Consider the following 19,198-nt stretch of genomic DNA (forward strand, 5'->3'; position numbering starts at 1 on the left):
GAATAAAACACTTGGAACCTAACTACGCTGTGTGAGCAAAGGTCCCAGTGCCCGCAATGTTAACGGTGACGTCAGAGTGCACTGACCACCAATAAGCTAGGGGGCCGTCCATAAATGACGTCACGCGATTTTGGACGATTTTTTACCCCCCCCCCACCTCGTCACAAAAAGGCAGACCCCCCCCCCCTCAAATATGACGTCAAAAAAAATCTGCCCCCCCCTGAAAAAAAAACATGCTTCAAATCGCTTTAAACTATTGTCATTGCAGTGCGTATTTAATGTGGTGCTGAACTCTGTTGTAGGAGAAAACATTTATTAAAACGTCTATTTAATTAAGTAGAACGTGTTGTCTATATTTATTTAAAGTTGTGCGATGTGACGTCATATTTCTCACCCCCCCCCCCCCTTCGTCACACATCGTCACAAATGTCTGCACCCCCCACCCCCCCCCCCAGGTGCGTGACATCATTTAAGGACGGCCCCTAATAAGAAGTCATACAAACCCAAATCTCGCAGTCAAACTACATATTTGATACAAATATCTGTCAACGTGACAGAAATATAATCATCACACAGCAGTGCAGATTATTTAGAAGCTTCTCTCTTTGACTTAACATGGGTTTGTCGAGCTCGCGCTTGCTAGCTGTCCGGGGACCACATGCAGCAGAAACCCCGGGTCCGAAGTTTCACGCACAACAAGAGCCTTCACCATGGTATAGACCAATAATACACACACACACACAGTTACACAAGCGCACACGCACGGCGGGTCATTTACTCAAGATGTCCCATTGCGTGCAGAGGTGGATGGGATTTAAATCACCTCCCCCGTCCCCGCCACAATGGACCCCCGAGATAGCAACGGGATAAAAATGGTTGTCTATTCGATGCGAAGGGTGAAGTTGTCTGGGAATACGCCCTTGTGGCCCTCAAGGACCTTGTGAGCGATCCAATCTGCCTCCTTGATGCCTGCGAGCCAGCCCGAATCCTGCAAGGGGCACAGGGGAGGAGAAGCGAATACGCCGTCGCGTCAGTTATTCGCCCCCGCCAATCTTCCAGGTCGCGAGGAGAGCAGTGCACCTTTAAATACAAGCAGCGGCCAATTCTGATTGCAACGTCGTTCCACCAAAAGCGTGGTTGGGATGCATGCCGATGCACAGCTGCAACCATTGGGGGAGAGCTATTTCATTTTTGGAAAGGATGTGCCATTCGAACGCACGAAACTATCATCGTGCGGGCTTCTGTTTGTCTATCACATTAAATGAAATTATATTTTGTTGTGGCACGTTACTGGTATTGCTCATGGCTTAACAGAATGGAAGTGATGTTGTGTAACAGAAGCACATGGGCGTACATAAACTCTAAATTACACAGATGGTGATCTTACGAAATAGCTCCCTTTGCAGGATATTGCTAATTCAATTAATGCAAATGCTTTGGTGCACGGCCAACATTCAATCTATTTTAAACGACCAAATGTGGCACGCACAACTTGAAAAACAGACTTTGGAATATACAGTTACGTGCATGCTGATCCTCATCAGTCATTATCTATCCACTGCTGGACGAGTCATTGCCATCCCAGCATGGTCCCTGCGATGCAACAATCAGTCTAGAATTTGCACATGTGCTAATTTCACTGTTCAATCTCTAAGGCAAATGTCTTTTTGGGCATATTCCCCCTCGTTTGATTGCAACTACATCATCAATATGGGCCACCAGTCATCATCCTTTCGAGCAACATGTCCTGCCCAAGCCGACTTGCCTTTTTAAATCCTTTATATTAAGTTCGCGTGCTTGCTTGCTTGCGTGCTTGCTTGCTTGCTTAGGACCGTGCAAATATTTCGGTCGTTTTTTAACCCACTTCCCGTGATCCAATCGAGCTGACATTTTCCACACAGACTCGTTGTGCCAGACAATTATTGTTCGTGAAAAAAAAATTCCCAAAATGTTACACTTTTTAGGCAAAATTTTTTTATTTTACATATATTCAAATAGAACTCATTCTTGGCTTTGGCTGAACGTCAGAGTGTAATAGCCCAGAGCGTAACCCCTCCACAGGCCGTGGCGGAGTAGCGCAGTTGGTAGCGCCCTCGCTTCCCATGCCAAAGGTCGCGGGATCGATCCCCGCGTCCTCCACAGGCGAATATATTTTTAAATCCTTTATATTAAGTTCGCTGCCACGCATATAAAGGATTTATAGTGAAAAACTTTATTTTTACGGGTTATACTTATTAATTGTCAATATGCCTCCAACTTGCCATATTATCAAGTCCATGCGTTTTCTAATCCAATATGCAACTTACTATAAATATGTATTTATGCTACAAAATGCGAATTAGACAGTGTTTTTTCTAACTCTAAACCACTCACTCCCTGCTCCACCTGTCCTTCCTGCACCCTGTCTCCCTCCCAAGTTCCAGGGTTACATTTAAAGCACTCAACAACTGTGTACAATGTACAAAGAAAGCAAACGGGAACCTTGCTACCTGCTGCTCAGGGCTTTCAAAGGGCAGGACAAGCACCACTTCGCCACTGCCCAAGCACAACTCATCCATGTCCACAGGTGTGTAGTCGTGCTGGACCTGCACCTGAGTAGTCACAAGCAGCAGGAGCAGCACAGTCAAAATCACCCAAAGTTTTACAAGCTCAACCAAAGCACTTTCAAGCAACGATTATTATTTAATTCAACAGTAAAGGGTTTTTTTTGCGGTTGTGCTGTAGAGCTTTCAGATGTGTTTTCTGGATGTCCTCGTGCTGTTTGACAACATGTAGTGATGTGAAACCTTGGACTTCGCGCCGAAAAACATGCAGTAAAACCTGAAAATACATTGGAGAGCTCTACAGTGCCACAACCGCAAAAAAACGTTGCCGTATAGTTAAAATAATAAGCGGTATGTGAAAAAGATATATTATTTAACCGTTTCTGGCTAAGCTCACAATTAATCTTTTCCCTAAATACAATAGGATACAGAGCTGATTAATTTTACAATACCAATTTTAGTACCGCTCTAGTATTTTGTGATTTTCAATTATGCTTTATTTTAAGCGTTTTGAGATGCCATGACATTTAAGTGCCCTATTAATTTAGATCCTTAAATGATCTTTCTTGGAAGTAACGTGGCAGTGGCAGGCTCACTTTACCTTGTACAAGAAACCTGGAGGAAATTCATAAGACTGGGCCGGAGTGGAGACGTTGGCAATCGGGGGACACTCCGCCGAGACGTTTGCCATGCATCCGAAGCTCGCATCGTCCGGGGTCAGCTCCACTGGCTGGAACACCGAGAGAGTGATATTACTACGTGGTTCCAATAAGCAGGCGTCCACGTACTGCAGCACAAATGGAATAACTTGCATTTCACTTGCAATTACACCAATTTATAATACGGTCATCTTACGGCATTCTTTATGGCATTTTTACTGGTAGAGTTTAAAATGTAACAACAACGAATGCCTTTGTGATGCAGGTGTGGCACAGCACTATTTATTTACGTGTCTGATTGCCGTGTGACGTTCACGTGTGCTGCCCTGGCTGCACCATTCCTGTTTTCAAATCGGTAGGAATGTAGTTGTATACACGTATGCTATATATATAGTAGATTCAAAGGTTTTCTATGCATGTGTCACTTGACACCTTGGCCGGACTCCCTTGCAAATGAGACGTTCCATCTAAGAGATTATCCATATGAAAAATTTCTATGATAGAATACATATACAAATGCATAATCTGTTTACCGTGGGAGTACTGGCCACAACTTCCATGATGGGCATCTTAGAAGGACAATGTTTGCTTGCACCGTCCAAAGACTGATGTTGAAAAAAGGACAGCAGATACATTTACCGAGGGTTATAAATGACAAGCGCTGAACACTTGTGTTAAACACACGGAATACATCACGACCGATATGGAACGGTTACAGATGGCGTGAGATTGGGCTAAGTGGTGAAGCACACCAGGGGACACATCAAAATCCTCATAGATGACCGACCCATATCACCAAGAGTGGTGATGTTCTTTATCGTGAGACGTGACAAATACATGACAAATAAACAACTACAAGTTAAACACGCAATACGTTTTTGGAAAATGGCTAGTGGAAAAACGATGAAAAGAATAACCCGAAATATACTACAGATGCCAACAGAAAACAATGTGCAAGAGGCAGCTAAACGGAGTGCCGTTGACACAGCGGATCAAGCCCAACTTGTCAGATTCACAGCCTGACCGGTGATCGATACCTTATACGGAAACAAGAACAAATTGAAAATACACAATGGGATGGTTAAGGCTGGTACACGTGCTTCATTTTGTCATTTCAACCAAGAGAACATTAAGCGTCTTGTCATCATTGGTGTGCTATAAAACACGGCACCCAAATTACCATTTCTTGCTTTCCATTGGTATTTTTTTTTATAAGCGTCTATAAATAATGTAGTGGAAATACTGCTGCATTGGCAATGCTGCACAAGCACAGCTCACAAAAAACTCCACACATTTGTCAAGAACACAAATATATAGATAATAGGTGACATTTTGGCAATGGCCCTTCTATAAATAGTGCTGCATACCTTTTTGCACTTGTCAAACGATGAGTGATGGGCTGTTAAAATTTTAGCTGTGCGTCGTAAACATTAATTAATAGTGTAATACATTACAAGCAATTCACAAAAATTGTCCATAGTTAAAAAAGGAACAATTATTTTGGAGAGTACCATATTTAAATGTAAAATAATATTTAAGCAGAACTCTGTTCTGTGTTTGGTTTTCACACTAATACACAGATCTGTAGTCCATCAACCAATCAGCTTTTGAGACCACTCTGATCAAAAAGCAGTTGTTTAATCATGCAAACTATGTACTAATTTCAACTTTCTGGTTCTCATCAGCAGATATGCAAATGCTGCTGCATTAACAGATATTATTCGCAAGGGAACTCCTGATAAACTACGAGCCTTTTGCCCATCCAAGGACGAGTGTATTTCAGTAATTCTGAAACTTGCAAGCGAAAAGCAGACCACAACGTGATATTCATGGCTTCAATTCATATACAATTTGTAAGATCACGGTGACACAGACTTATTTCACTTAAAGGTTATAATCCCTTGTTCATTATGACGTCCTTTTTACTTCTATGTCTCAATAGCGTTACAGAGATCGCGTGACGAGAGGGTTCTGCCTTTGTAGTGAGGGTTGTGAGTTGACGCCGAGGAGGGGGGAGGAGGCGCCTCGCCCCCCCCATGTGGAGTGACGTCACCTGCTCATGATTATTAATGGGGGGGGGGTCCATGTGGAGTACGTCACCTGTTCATGAGCATGAATGAGGGAGGCTGGCCGACGTGGAGTGACGTCACGCGTGGGACACACAGACATTCTTGGCTAATTATAGTAGTAAATGGGACTCCATTATTTAAGCCTATGGCTTCCCAAATTTTCACACCTCCGATTAGCACGGTTGGCTACGTATGGTGCGAAAAAAGTTCAACATACATTAATATTTAAATTGTTCGTTTTTCATTTCTCTAATATGGAGATGCTTATACTATATATGCTATCTGATCATATATATATATATGCTAATACCTGTATCCCTATATTGTTAATTTACAAATTGTATACAGATATTAAGTTTATATCAAAAGGAGGCTCCTGACCTTTCGTTGTAGCATTTAGAGATTCAAATCGATAGCACATGAGGTTTTTTTGAATCGTAAATCAAAAACACAAATTTTACGCAATAAGCGGAAAAAATGAGAATCTGCCGGTTACATTATGGTGACGCATCACAGCGCATTTTGTGCTTCACTTTAATAATAAGAATGCTAATTGGAATAATTTCTTCTAAAAACAATCCAAAAACAGAAACACCTTTACAAACAGTGTATCTAACAAGTGTACGTCGCGGCAAGTTACATCAGTAACACCGCAGTTTTTTAAGGATTCTTTTAATTTAGTGTTAAAGCCAAAGGCCCCAACAGCCTAGAGTAGTAGCGAAACATCGCAAGTCATGCTACAAGTGCCTCGTTAGTACTGCTATAATACGTTTTTACACTAATCTCCCATGCAAGATCCAATAATATAGACTGACAGCAATGGGGAAGAGATGAGAGATCATAGGCATAACCAATGGAAGCATACAATATTCATCAAAGAAGACTATGACAAAGTGAATATGTGATACTGTCCATGTCAGTGAAATCAATAAAAACAAACTCTACAAAAGCACTGAACCAATAGCAAATAAATGTTTTATTTCATTAACGCGGCCGCTACAATAATGAAAATCCTAAAACGAATGAGACGTGCATTTTTAATGTTGTGGAGGACCCAGCCGCTGCACTGAAACATACCTGGTTCTTTTGCGGTGGAAATACGGATGGAGACGTGGGCTCTTGTTTCACGGGATCAAAATCCAGATCGAGGAGTCTTCCTGTGTCCGCTCTCTTGGACAAGGGAACCTCCAACTGACAAATTGGATTACAACAAGTGACTAACCTTTCCAGAGAAAACACAATAAATTTCTGTATATATACACACACGCATATTCATCTTGTAATCATCATACTCCAGGAGTGAAAAACATACAAAATGCTAAACAAAAGGTACGAATCAGACATTTTAAAATGCACTAGCTTTTACAGCCAAGTGGTCACAACTTTCCATTACAGACCCAAATAATGTTTTCTATTGCAATACACTAAATCCATAACTATTAGCTGATGTGAGCAAACTCAGCAAAATATAAACCCACAGAACCCTTGTAAATATTTACGGGTGTGCTTGCGGTGGCAGCGTTGGGCATAAAGTTGTCATCAAAGAGGTTGACGATGGCCTCTTGCGTCATCTCCTTGCTGGGGGTGAGTTTGGGGGGTGGTGGGACCGGTGGCCCTTTTCGGCCCTGCTTTGAATGGAAGGACAAAACAATGAGAAAGTGGCACAAATTCACATTACACCTACATACTGTTGTATCCTAACCCTTCTTCCATAATTGAGAGTAATAATATTTGATGATTTTTTTATATATTATCTTTTTACTTTTTTTAAATGAGTGAAACACACCAAAGCGCACCAAACTGCAAAACACCAGGTGTTGTTAAGTAATGAACGAGAGGAGGGCTAGGATGACAGAATTGCAACCTTGCTTCAAGGCAAAGGCAGTGAAAGGAAGCAGAGGCGCCTTTGTCTAAGTCATAACCACAGAAAGCCAGGAATCATCACTGATTGTGTGTTAGGGATTCCGAGCTAATTAGAACACGTGCACACAGAAAGGGAGGTAGAAGCACGCCTTGTTCTCCTGCAGCTGAGGAAACAAAGATAAACCCAAAAAGGCCTTGGACCTGAAATTAAGAATAACATTCCCAGAGCAGAAGGTTGGAGGGCCACAGGGAGCTGATTTAAAAGAGTGTTGTATATCTCTCAAGGCGGGCAAGACCCAGCTGAATAACAAGCCTGCGGGGGTCACCAGAAGTTCGCATTCGCCTAGTTAAGACAAAAAGCTCAATTATTCTGTATTGCTATTAAAGTAACGTTAAAGTCGGAATTTAACAACAGGGTAGGCTAAAGTTATTGATATTCACACCCACTCCAATTAAACCAGGCCACAAGTTACGCCTACTGAACCATCACCATCATTAAGTCAAATGAAATGTTATTTCCATACTTTAATACTTTCTATGCAACTCGACCCGAAGCATATGACAATCAGAACCTTCCTAAGTCAAAATTGAATCGCACCCAGACAGGAGCGAATATATCATATATAAGGTTGAAGAGGGAAGGAAATTAAGAGCACGGCGGCAGACAAAAACCAGAACTGACTCCAAGGCTCAACCGCCCTCACCTCAGGAGTGACGGAAATTAATGAGGCCTTGAACAACGGCCAGCTGGACGGCAACAACAACGGCGAGCAGAGATAGGGTGGGGCAAAGACTGCGGGGCTATGAAATGCAACTTCGTGTCAGTAAAGCTCTGACAAACAAGTTAAGTTAAAGACATCACAATACATAATATCTACATAACATCAATGTTAACGCTATTCACCGTAAACTAAAGTAAAACTTATGAAAAGCCAGGATAACGGGATGAATCACCACCAGGTCGAATATAATACATAATAAAAAAAGCGATGTTGAACCCAGGGTCGGAGAGAAAGGGAGATCCCGGCCGTCTTTGTATCCCCGCAGCGCGGGATAGGAGTGTGTATACGCTCGGGGAAACACCTCCACTTGAGTCAAGCACCACGATGGGAAACGACAGACCTTAGGTTACATACAGAATCATAACTGTGAAATAGTAAGGGACAAATGTTAACTTAAAACTTTTAACCATTTCTTTGTGCTCGGGTCGGAGAGAGCGTTGCCCCTCCCTCCAGGTGGTGCGAACAAAGACGCCTATGAGACATTTGTAACGTCTGTGTTTTGGGTTCATGAAGAAGGCCAGACAAGAGATAATATTGCACCCAGACAGAGAGACGACCTCGAGGCAATTTGTAACATCTGATTGTTTGCTCGTGGGTTTATGGAGGGAGTGGGACAACGGAATACCGTGAGTGATGCACACAAGGACATACGGACGTACGGACACACACATGGACACACCTGCCTACGGACAGATCCTGACACAGCAAAAATCGAAAAGAAGCCCCGCCTTGTGGGCGGGATCCAGGGGGATTTTTCGGCATAAAGGAAAGGATCCTGAGCATTGGAAATCAGTGCGACCAGTGGGTTGGCTCAGGAACGAGTGCGACCAGAGGGTCGACTCAGGAGTGCGACCAGAGGGTCGACTCAGGAGTGCGACCAGAGAGGGTCGACTCAGGAGTGCGACCAGCGGGTCCACTCAGGAGTGCGACCAGAGGGTCGACTCAGGAGCGAGGGCGACCAGCGGGTCGACCCAGGAGCGAGCTCGACCGGGAGGGTCGACTCAGGAGCGAGCTGCGACCAGCGGGTCGGCTCGACTCATCTTCAGCTCGTCAACCTCTGCCGAATCGGGGGTCTCTGCTGCCACCGGAGTGGTGAGCATCGCGGTTCGGCGACAACCCAGAGCTGCACGCTACGAGCGAGTTGTGGGCGCCACCTACCGACCGGGTTCCGAACTGCGACAGCGTATCAACAGCCATCCGAACCAGTTCGCCACGGTGACAGGGGATCGACTGATACGTATGACGCGCACCGCCCCCTCACCACACGACCACCAGGCATCTGTTTGACCTAAAGAATCGACTCCGAACACTGACTATTCAAGACAACTCTTACCACTCAAAAACACTCGAACCCATAAGCCATCCGTGGCTGGAAAGCATCACAACGAGACCGAGTGATGGCCCTCCGTCGTTTATAAGAGTATTCTTAATTTTTATCTTTAATATTTAGTGGGCTGTACTCTTAATCGCATAAATTCCCAACAGATCCATCAATACGAACTGATTCTTGGCACCTCCTTCCGCCGAGCCACGCTCACGTGGGGAGTGGTGGCCCACCGGATCCTTATCAGGTGATCTGGTCCCCAATTAGTAAACTTGGTATAAGATAACGAGCTTCGGAAAAGGAGCACCGTCGCAGGCCCTTACTCCGAGCCGTTCTGTTGTCAGATAACCTGCTGATGTATCTGTTGAGATTGGTGCCTTTAAGAATAATAACTGTTTTTGATTGTGTTTTTTTTATCGCCGTATAATCTTTCAAGTATCTTCCAGTCATAATCGCCGCATGTACTCGCATCCTCTACAGAACATTCAACTGTCCCGTGACCCAAGGTGTTAACAACGTGATAAGGGTTGCGTATGGTCAATAAGGAGTGTGGTACTGCGTGAACAATATTGAGTATAATCATTCATTAACATTAAGGTTTTCTTAGCATAGTATTTGCGTGTTTTAACGACTCTCTCTCACTAACAACCATCGCGTTATGCGGGATCCATGTGCAGTTGTCAAAGTGAAATCAGACAATCGTTGATGATACTGTATTGATGCCGTGTTGACGTTCCGGGATTGAGAGTTCGCATATTATATCATAGTTAAGGTTGAATTAGTAATAAATTGATCAATACAGAAGTGGTTGTGTGATTCTTTCCTGAAATCTATGCATAAGATCTGCTTCTGCGTTGAGATTTGAACTTGGTGACCTTAATAAACACACTAATACATACTCAGTAAATGTTAAAGCGATAACGGGGTGAACCGGGGACCTAGAAATATAACCACGAATAAAACTCTGGGAGTGTTAAAGCGAGAATGAGACGAACCTAGACAACGATGCCGAGTTAATCTAAGTTAATCTTGCATACTTACACCACACCTGCATAACTGCATACGATTAATTGCCTTATTCCGATCGATAACCCACCCTCGTCACCGAGGCGGGGTCTGGTTATCATAACGACTTGTATTATCATAATTACACCCACTCGCATAATTAATCCGATTACCTCTCGAATTGGCATAATTAAAATGTGCGTAATTACATAAATTAACATATTTCCGGATAATTACACATTTGGCCAGATTTCATTTAATAATTATTATTTTCACTGAATATTCATAACACACAGGTACAACATAATAATTTCACCCACGCACGCATACAACATAACAAATGTTCTTAACCCAACATATACAACAATACAACTGCACAGCTAGACAAAAAGGTAGCTTTGGGTAAAGTAAGTAAATGTAGAATAACGCACATTTTTCACCTTGAACTAAGTTAAGTGCAGGAATTGCATTAACGTGAAATTGAGTGCAATAAATCCTTTGGATATAAATGTCTTAATGTTCTTAATTTTGCAAGGGCATTTTGTACATGGGAGCTGTTCTATAATAAAAAACTAAACACGTACTAGTGATAGTGACCTTTGTATAAATTTAAAATCTATATCACAAGGTAAGAAAACCTGCAGTAAAAAAAACATTGGACATTTAAATTCTGAATTGAAGCTTTCGTGACTGCAGGAATTCATATTTTTTTAGTCTTTCGGTAAAGTTACGTAGATAGGTTCAAAGAAAATATAAAAAACTATAACGTTTCGATCGTAACACAATCAGTCGTCATCAGGAAAAGGGGGTTAGCTTCGGATCGTGTTTGTGAAAATAAGGCTGATCTGAAACACAGTAGGACCAATACCTTGGCCGTGGATGATCATTGTCTTAATGCGGTGGGCTCACACGAAATTGATTTCTTTAAGACGAAGGTGCTTTGCAAACCCACTGGCTATCAACAAAGATTCGTTCATGAAGCCATCCATATATACAGACACGGACACAATTTCAACCGAGAAGATGGGTACAAACTGAGCAATTATTGGAAGGACATTATCAACCAGTTTAAGTCATAACTGGCTGTGATGTTCCCATCCTACCATCTTCCGATGTTGGTTGTTATTTTCGGCTCTCCGATTTTACATTAACAGGTCAAATTTCTCACACTTACACAGCCACCTTCGCGCGCCGACCTAGAGCTTGCGTCTCTGCGATCTGCCATTGACATGCTAATCTCTCACATTAACATAGCCACCTCAACGCGTTCGCCGTGGAGGCCACTCACCGATTTTACATTAACATGCTAATTTTTACCTGGCAGCCCTTCAATTGGTGGAAAACCCACCACCGTCGCGGTTGCCGCCCACCACTTACGTTAACATTAGCTGCCCCGCCCATGCTGCTGACATTTGAGCAACGCCCATTTCAAACCTTTATAAACAGTTTGCGTTTAGAAGCTAACCCCCTTTTCCTGATGATGACCGCTTATGTTGCGATCGAAACGTCGTAGTTTTTTGTTATTTTCTTTGAACCTATCTACGTGACTTTACCTAAAGACCCAAAGAATAAAAACATAAATTTTTCAACCATTCGATCCCAGTACCACACACTATCTTACCGTGTAACAAAATGTAAAGAAAACTCTGTGAAATACTTGTCAGGTTGTACTGCGTGTTGTTTGGCGTAATATCCAATATTTCGTTCCTCGTGGCTGAAGCTTCTTTAAGACATTAACTTAAAATGAAATTCCATACATGGAGCAACTCCAGTTCCTCAAGATATCACGCGGAACAACGGCGCTTCAGTTCCTCAAGACAACGCGTTGAACAACGACACTCAAGCGAGTTGAGCATGTTGTTCTGACTTCGTGCCAAATGAGCAAACAGCCCAAGGAGCAACCCGAAATATACATCGGACAGCTATGTCGCACAGCTACCGCGGCTAAATAAAGCCGAATGTTACCATGATGCGATTACATGAGTGTGACCTGCATGGGCGACTTGTGAGGGGTGGGGGCATGGGTGGGGCTCGGCGTCGCATCGTCGCTCGTTGGGCTGGTGCCCGCGGGTGGCTCCACGATGCTGGGTGGCAGCTCGCGTGTCTTGAGTGGCCTTGAGTCCCTGCCAGACACAAATCCATATTTATCAAAATCGTTTTGTAAACCATTTTTATATTTTCCCAGGTAAGGCCCCACTGAGCTCCTATATCGCTCTTTTTTCAGAATCGACCTGACCAGAAATGATAGCTTATCACGTGGCAATTTAATCTCAGGCAAATGCACTAAATGCATGTTTCTAAATGTGGAGGGAAAAACTGGAGGACCTGGAGAAATCCACGCAACCACGGGGAGAACGTGCGAAATCCAAATATACCATCTTCAGGGTTAGGATCGAACCCACGACCTCCTGTATACCAGACGAGGTAGTTAACATCTCGCCACCGTGGTGAGCTTTCATCATGTTGCTGATTTGTGGACTGAAATCTGTTGCTTGTAGTGTAAATTATCCTACCTTCTGAACCACATATTTGACATTAACTGGTGATGTTAGTGCCTTTAATTAGCATTGTCCTTTCTTTGGCAAATGTCCAAGTGTAAATTGCATTGCAGCAGCATGTGATCACTTACTGCATCGCACTTGGTGAGCACAGAGACATATCTGATATTCTGGAGTAAGTTCAGGAAAATTAAGTGAAATATATTTCTAATTTCTTCATTTGGGTTCTCCACATCTATTTTATTGCAAACATGCACAGCTAGAGTAGCAACCAACCACCACCACAATAACAACAACAACAACAACCCCTATAGCAACCGTCACAGCAACACTACAAGACACCACTGCAATAATACCACAACCACAAACAGCACCGCCCATTAGCCTCCACTGTTACAATGCAGCAGATGACCAAATCACCTGCAATGTCCCCCCGGTCTCGTCAAATCCCAAAAGCTAAGCAGCCTTGGGCCCGTACAGTTACTTAGCGGGCGACCACTGTACATGACACAGGTGTAGGCCACTGCTGGGTAAGATCGTGGGCACCAGAGGGCAGTGCTTATTCTTCTACGTCTCCTCGCCTTCACCAATCCACACTGACCAGCATGAAGTGCAGTCAAATAATTCCCATGGCCTGCGTGGCGTGGGGAAGCCCTCATCCAGCAGTGGATTGACAAAACAGATGCACACTACAATGAGTTTACATCAATAACCATCGACAATCACAATACCACTACAAGTAACCTTCCACCACAGCTTAATTCCGCAATAATGTCCACACCTATGATAGCAGTTATCAATGTAATTAATTAATCTGCTGTATGCTATAAAAAAAAAAGTTCTGGAAAGACATGGTCTTAAGAAAACGGATTGCATCTAAGTTTGACAAAAATGTTCTTGCATCTGTGCTTTCATTGAAAATGCTAATGTTCCCTCATGAATTATGTTTTTTTAAACCACTTATCGTTGAAGCTGAGAGCGTATTCAAATCCCGAGAGAAGCAAAACGATGAAATATGGACGTAATCACGATAAATAATTAACTAGAATTGTAGTGGACAGTGGACTGAACATACGTGAAAGTACATTGCTAATTATTTTTCATTATTTATAGTGGGAAACAAAGAACACGCTATCTGAAATCACCAAACGCATAAAGAAGAAAAGGGAAATATAGAATGCATAGAATATAAAAGCATTTTAAAAAGAATGAGTATAAGTCAGAGAATACAACACACACATTATTGGAGAATGAAAACAACAAAAAAGGAAGTTGATGAATGATAATTCACAAACAAACTCACACTCATCTAATGTACGTATTGTCCATTTAAGATTAACTGATGACAGTCACTATTAACAACCCATGGCAATGAACAACAGGAAATGATTGAAGAGCTCAAAAGAAGCCGCAAAGTTCAGCTCAAGATAAATATAAATCGCAATAAAAGTACTTTACAACAAATTCACTAAATAAAAAGTGTGGCACAATAGGAACAGACCACTCTTTTAATTATATCCTCGTGCAGCAATGGAGTAAAGTGTGGTTTTGTGAAGGTCCTAATGTACTGTGCAGTACATCAATGCACGTGTACCTCAGCATGCGATACTGAGTCGGGCCTGTAGATGGCAGGGTTATTGAATAACCTGACCGAAACACCAGTCACGTGGTTAATGGCGACTCGGTTGAAAATGTCTGTACCACACGTGCTGTTGCATTTTACAGGTAAAGGACCCGAATATTGTTTTTGATATTTATAGAAAAGTTATATTCTTTAAGCTTGGCTTTGAATTGGTATTTTGTCATATGTTCAATAGCACTGTGCACTGTAAAGGGTGACGTACTGTAGTTAATACTGGTGGTAATTCTCTAACCCGAATACTGTTTATTCTATAACCATGCCCATGCACCCAGAATATGACTACTTGCAATGCAATTAAGAATATGACACATGTACAGTAGTAGGTTGTACCATGGTGAAAAGTACAGCACGTATACAGTGCATATACAGTACATATAATGGGTGTAAGATATCAATATAAGTGGATGGTATCGATAGACATAGCTTAGGATTAAGTAATATTCGAATAGTGAAGTATAAAGATTATGATTAAAGACAGAGATGGTGTATCAGTAGTGGAATGGGTTTAAGGGAAAATGTTATTGAGTAACTTGATCTGTACACCAATCACGTGGTTAATGGCAACTCGGTTGGAAACTGCTGTGTGTGACACACGTGCTGTTGTATTTTACAGGTTACCACAATAAATGTGATTGCCCTCGATTTGGAGCACCTGCCCACGTCCTTCATTTCCAGTGTGCAAAATATTAAAAGTAACTGCTATACGCCCACACCTGGAAAACACCACAGTGTATGCATACCTAGGATGATTACTGAAGGCCTATCAGGATCAAAATGATCAAATGAAAGTGACGAGCAAGATATGGGTGGAGCGCTTTTGGAAAACCAAATTTCTAATAGAAGAACATACCAATGTGCCAGAAGAGGAATGTTTTTATTGCTGAATACTGCCAGATAACAATTGAGTTGTAAACAGGAAATATGGCAGATAAAATGGGACAAAAGCTGAACGAACACACAAAGAAGCATGGAGATCATAGCTGTAGTTTGGGGGGGCACGGGGTGCAATGCCCCACTAACACTGGGCACCTTTATTAATTTATTTTCAGTAGTTTACAATAAAGATTTAAAATTAATTATAGGCGGCTGCGATACCTCATGTGAGAGACAAAGCGAACTGGGAATTAGACTAAGTTACAGAAATAGTAACACGTGGATCAGAGAACAAACACACATTAGAGACATCATGTTGACTTTCAAGGAAAGACTGCGAACAAAATGTCAGCCAAAGAAGAAAACACGCCAGAGAGGACGACCACAAGTGAAGCGAGCGCAAAGAGACCAGCTCAAGCGTGGGAGGTGGAGAGGCCTCGCGGGATCGTGTGGAAGAGTGACCGCGTGGGGATCCCTTCACGTAGAACTGAAATAATCACGGCTAATGATGATGATAGTTAATTATTTTTAAAAAATTAAGCATGGTGTGTGGATATACACATAAGCATGCAACGTTTAAATATGATGCAACTATGATTGTATGATCAACTAACTACAGCTTGAAAGACAATATAAGAAAACTCATGAACACGTGGAGTGAAACGTCAGACATAATGCTCAACACACGTGGGGTGAAACGTCAGTCATCATGGCCAAGACACGTGGAGTGAAACGTCAGACATCATGCCCAACACACGTGGTGGAGTGAAACGTCAGTCATCATGGCCAAGACACTTGGAGTGAAACGTCAGACATCATGCCCAACACACGTGGTGGAGTGAAACGTCAGACATCATGGCCAACACACTTGGAGTGAAACGTCAGACATCATGCCCAGCAAACGTGGAGTGAAACGTCAGAATTCCCAACAAACGTGGAATGAAACGTCAGACATCATGGACAACACACGTGGAGTGAAACGTCAGACATCATGGCCAACACACTTGGAGTGAAACGTCAGACATCATGGACAATACACGTGGAGTGAAACGTCAGACATCATGCCCAACACACGTGGAGTGAAACTTCAAACACAATGCCCAACACACGTGCAAAATTAAGTAATTCGTGTCGCAAGTTCAAAAGTGAGAGCACTGAAAGGGCAGTGATACGGCACCTGGGAGCTCCGTGGATGGAGAAGGCCTTGTTCGAGTGCTGGTCCTCCAGTTTGACCATGACATCGAGTAGCTCATGGTTCAGCTAACAGGGGTACAAGTGCACACAAGCACAGAAACACAATCAGTGTCTTTATTGCATTAAACACCTTCAGTAATTCGTCCTCATAACTCGTGCAAAGTATGTTTATTTCCCTTTTCACGTTTTAATTTAAATTTGGACTATTGACACTCAAGTGTCATTTTGGAGGATAGGACGCTTCGTCGAACTTTGTCCAGCATTGGGTCATAAACTCCTCTCGAAGAGGAAACCATCACTCCATGTTAGAGAACTGCCTGTAGAAGGTGATATTACATACTCACTTCTGACATTTTATTGACACTGGAGGCACTGTACCTTCCCACTGTCATGGTCGTCGCATGGCTGCCAAATGGAAATGTTGAATTCTCAGACCTGGAATTTTTGGCACATGAAGTGAAAATCAAATTTGGTACAATACCTGTTGTGCAGTCATTGGTGACCGGCCTGATACCATCAACTAACTATACTTGAGAACTCCGTTCAATCACGGACAGTTAACAGCTGAAACCTGGATTCCAATGCAGGCCCTCGGGAGAGCTGGCTCATTGCTCTTGAGCCCCGAGTTTCCCAAACACCATTAACTTCATGCTGCTTTAAACCACAGAAAGTGTTTCACTTGTCCAACCGGTCATAGGTTTGTAAGTTTTTACAACCTTGGTGTTTTAGCACACATATTACAAGGAAATGTAAAGTTTGTGAAATTAGACATTTGAAATGTTACATAAGTGTTTTCCAACGTAATTGGTCAAATATTTAGATCAGTACCTCATTCAATTCAACGACAGTATATAAGTAACTAGCCTTTTGCCCGTCCACGGGAAAAAGGCATTGCAGTAAATCTGAAACTTGCAAGCGAAAAGCAGACCGCAACATGATATTAATTTACAAGGTTAGAATCTCTTGTTCATCATCACATCCTTTTTACTTCTATGTCTCAATAGCGTTACGGAGATCACGTGACATGAGGGTTCTGCCTTTGTAGTGAGGGTTATAAGTTGACGCTGAGGAGGGGGGAAGAGGCGCCTTGCCCCCCCCACGTGGAATGACGTCACCTGCTAATTATCATTTGGAGGACGTCACCTGTTCATGATTATTAATGAGGGTGGCTGTTCGATGTGGAGTGACATCACCCGCTCCTGATTATTAATGAGGGGCGGGTCCATGTGGAGTACGTAACCTGTTCATGATTATTAATGAGGGGGGCTGGTCGACGTAGAGTGACGTCACGCGCGTTACACACTGACATTCTTGGGTACATATAGTAGTAAATAAAACTACATACATGAAATAAATAAAGCAGAAGTTGAGTACCTGTCCAATTTCTTTGTGAAAATTCTCTTCAAGGCCAGCGATACTCTTGAATGTGTTCACATAAAACCCCACTCGGCTACAGAGAGGAATACAATGGAATCATCAATTGGTAACGATCAATGAAATAAAGTACAGAGAAGATAATCAAAATTACAAGGTGATCCATATATAGATACACCACAAAAATAATATTGAGGAATTAGATAGAAAATAACATTTTCATTCCCACACTCGACATGTCTTGCACTGATCTTTATACACGTATTAAATATTTAACACACTCCTGATACATGGTCGAGCATAACCAGTGTAACTTGTTGACAGCATTCCATAATGTTTAAGCTGATGTTATTGATTTCTAAATACAAGGGTCATTAGAAAATCAGTGGGGTATCAATGAATGGATCCACCTCTATAATATGCATCATGAATTTACAGAACGATCGTATTTACCCATTTAAGATACATAATCTCATCCAAGCTACTTTGACCACGAGTTGGCTCCTACGAACCCTCGTGAACAACAATTAAAGTGCCTGCATACACCACGATGCTCCCAGTGTGTGACAGAGTCCTGTTTTGTTGATAGACAAATTAGGCTTAAGCACAGAACAGACACTCAGATGCAAGGCAACATGTGAGTATAGCTTCTCCCTACAGTACATTCAAGCATTTCCAATTTTGTTCATTTTTTAAACCCACAGTTCGGAGAGAGTGAAGGACAGCAGTACTTCTACCATCAAATAAAGTTCCCACCGAGAAAAAAATATTCACCAATTTAACATTTATTGTAACGTTATTGAACTCGATCACATTAATTTGAAAGAAAAAAAGTTAAAACAGGACATGTGCCCCCACAGGGCAGAAGTTAATGCACGTCTCTTGAGTCACACTGGGTTGAAAATAATGGGCCAATCCAATGAAAGAACACCCTGCAGGGAATGTCATTGTGCAGTATTAGATATTCAAACATATGTGGCTCTGAGGCTCAAGGGCTTTAATGCACTGTGTCAGGGTACTGAGCCAGCACCTCTGAGTTCGTGGGTTTGAAACCCCAAGGCTGACAAGTTTTAAAAATATATATCACCTAGCCTGGAACGTTTGCAATGTGAAGAAATTAGTATCTATGTATCCAGTAATTGCAGACTGCTTCAAAAGGAGTTTCAAATATTGCCTTTGCATGTAATGTGGCCTTCTCAGTTGTGGGGTCATGTGAGTGACAATAGACAAAACCATTTAAAATCTAAAGACTCTAAGGTTTTGCCCCTGTTGTAAAATAGCAGTTTATTAAACGAGCAACGAACTGTAATACCGTTACTCCAGCTCTATCTGGCCAATGAGCCGAGTCCGTAGAGAGATTACGACAAATAAA

At 42.3% G+C, this 19,198-nt stretch overlaps 1 protein-coding gene across 4 annotated transcripts in view; it reads right to left on the minus strand.

The window, feature by feature from the left end:
- Window positions 1–435: 435 nt before the first annotated feature.
- The window catches only part of LOC133344800 (myc box-dependent-interacting protein 1-like), a 34,401-nt gene continuing 15,638 nt past the window's right edge, over window positions 436–19,198 (minus strand). For 2 of the 4 annotated variants that reach the window (XM_061554995.1, XM_061554998.1), the window contains exons 9-17: window positions 17,827–17,902; window positions 16,436–16,518; window positions 12,236–12,368; window positions 6,771–6,896; window positions 6,349–6,462; window positions 3,736–3,807; window positions 3,145–3,273; window positions 2,490–2,591; window positions 437–988 (exon numbers count right to left, since the gene is read on the minus strand). In XM_061554995.1, the coding sequence (XP_061410979.1) occupies window positions 881–988; window positions 2,490–2,591; window positions 3,145–3,273; window positions 3,736–3,807; window positions 6,349–6,462; window positions 6,771–6,896; window positions 12,236–12,368; window positions 16,436–16,518; window positions 17,827–17,902 (943 nt within the window). In that variant the 3' untranslated portion in view covers window positions 437–880. Of the gene's footprint in view, window positions 989–2,489; window positions 2,592–3,144; window positions 3,274–3,735; window positions 3,808–6,348; window positions 6,463–6,770; window positions 6,897–12,235; window positions 12,369–16,435; window positions 16,519–17,826; window positions 17,903–19,198 lie in introns of all 4 variants that reach the window. The other 2 variants (XM_061554997.1, XM_061554996.1) reach the window with 2 other exon arrangements.

Source organism: Lethenteron reissneri, chromosome 20, assembly GCF_015708825.2.
Source record: "Lethenteron reissneri isolate LAM-NWPU_2019-01 chromosome 20, ASM1570882v1, whole genome shotgun sequence".
In the NCBI taxonomy this organism is placed as follows: Eukaryota; Metazoa; Chordata; class Hyperoartia; order Petromyzontiformes; family Petromyzontidae; genus Lethenteron; species Lethenteron reissneri.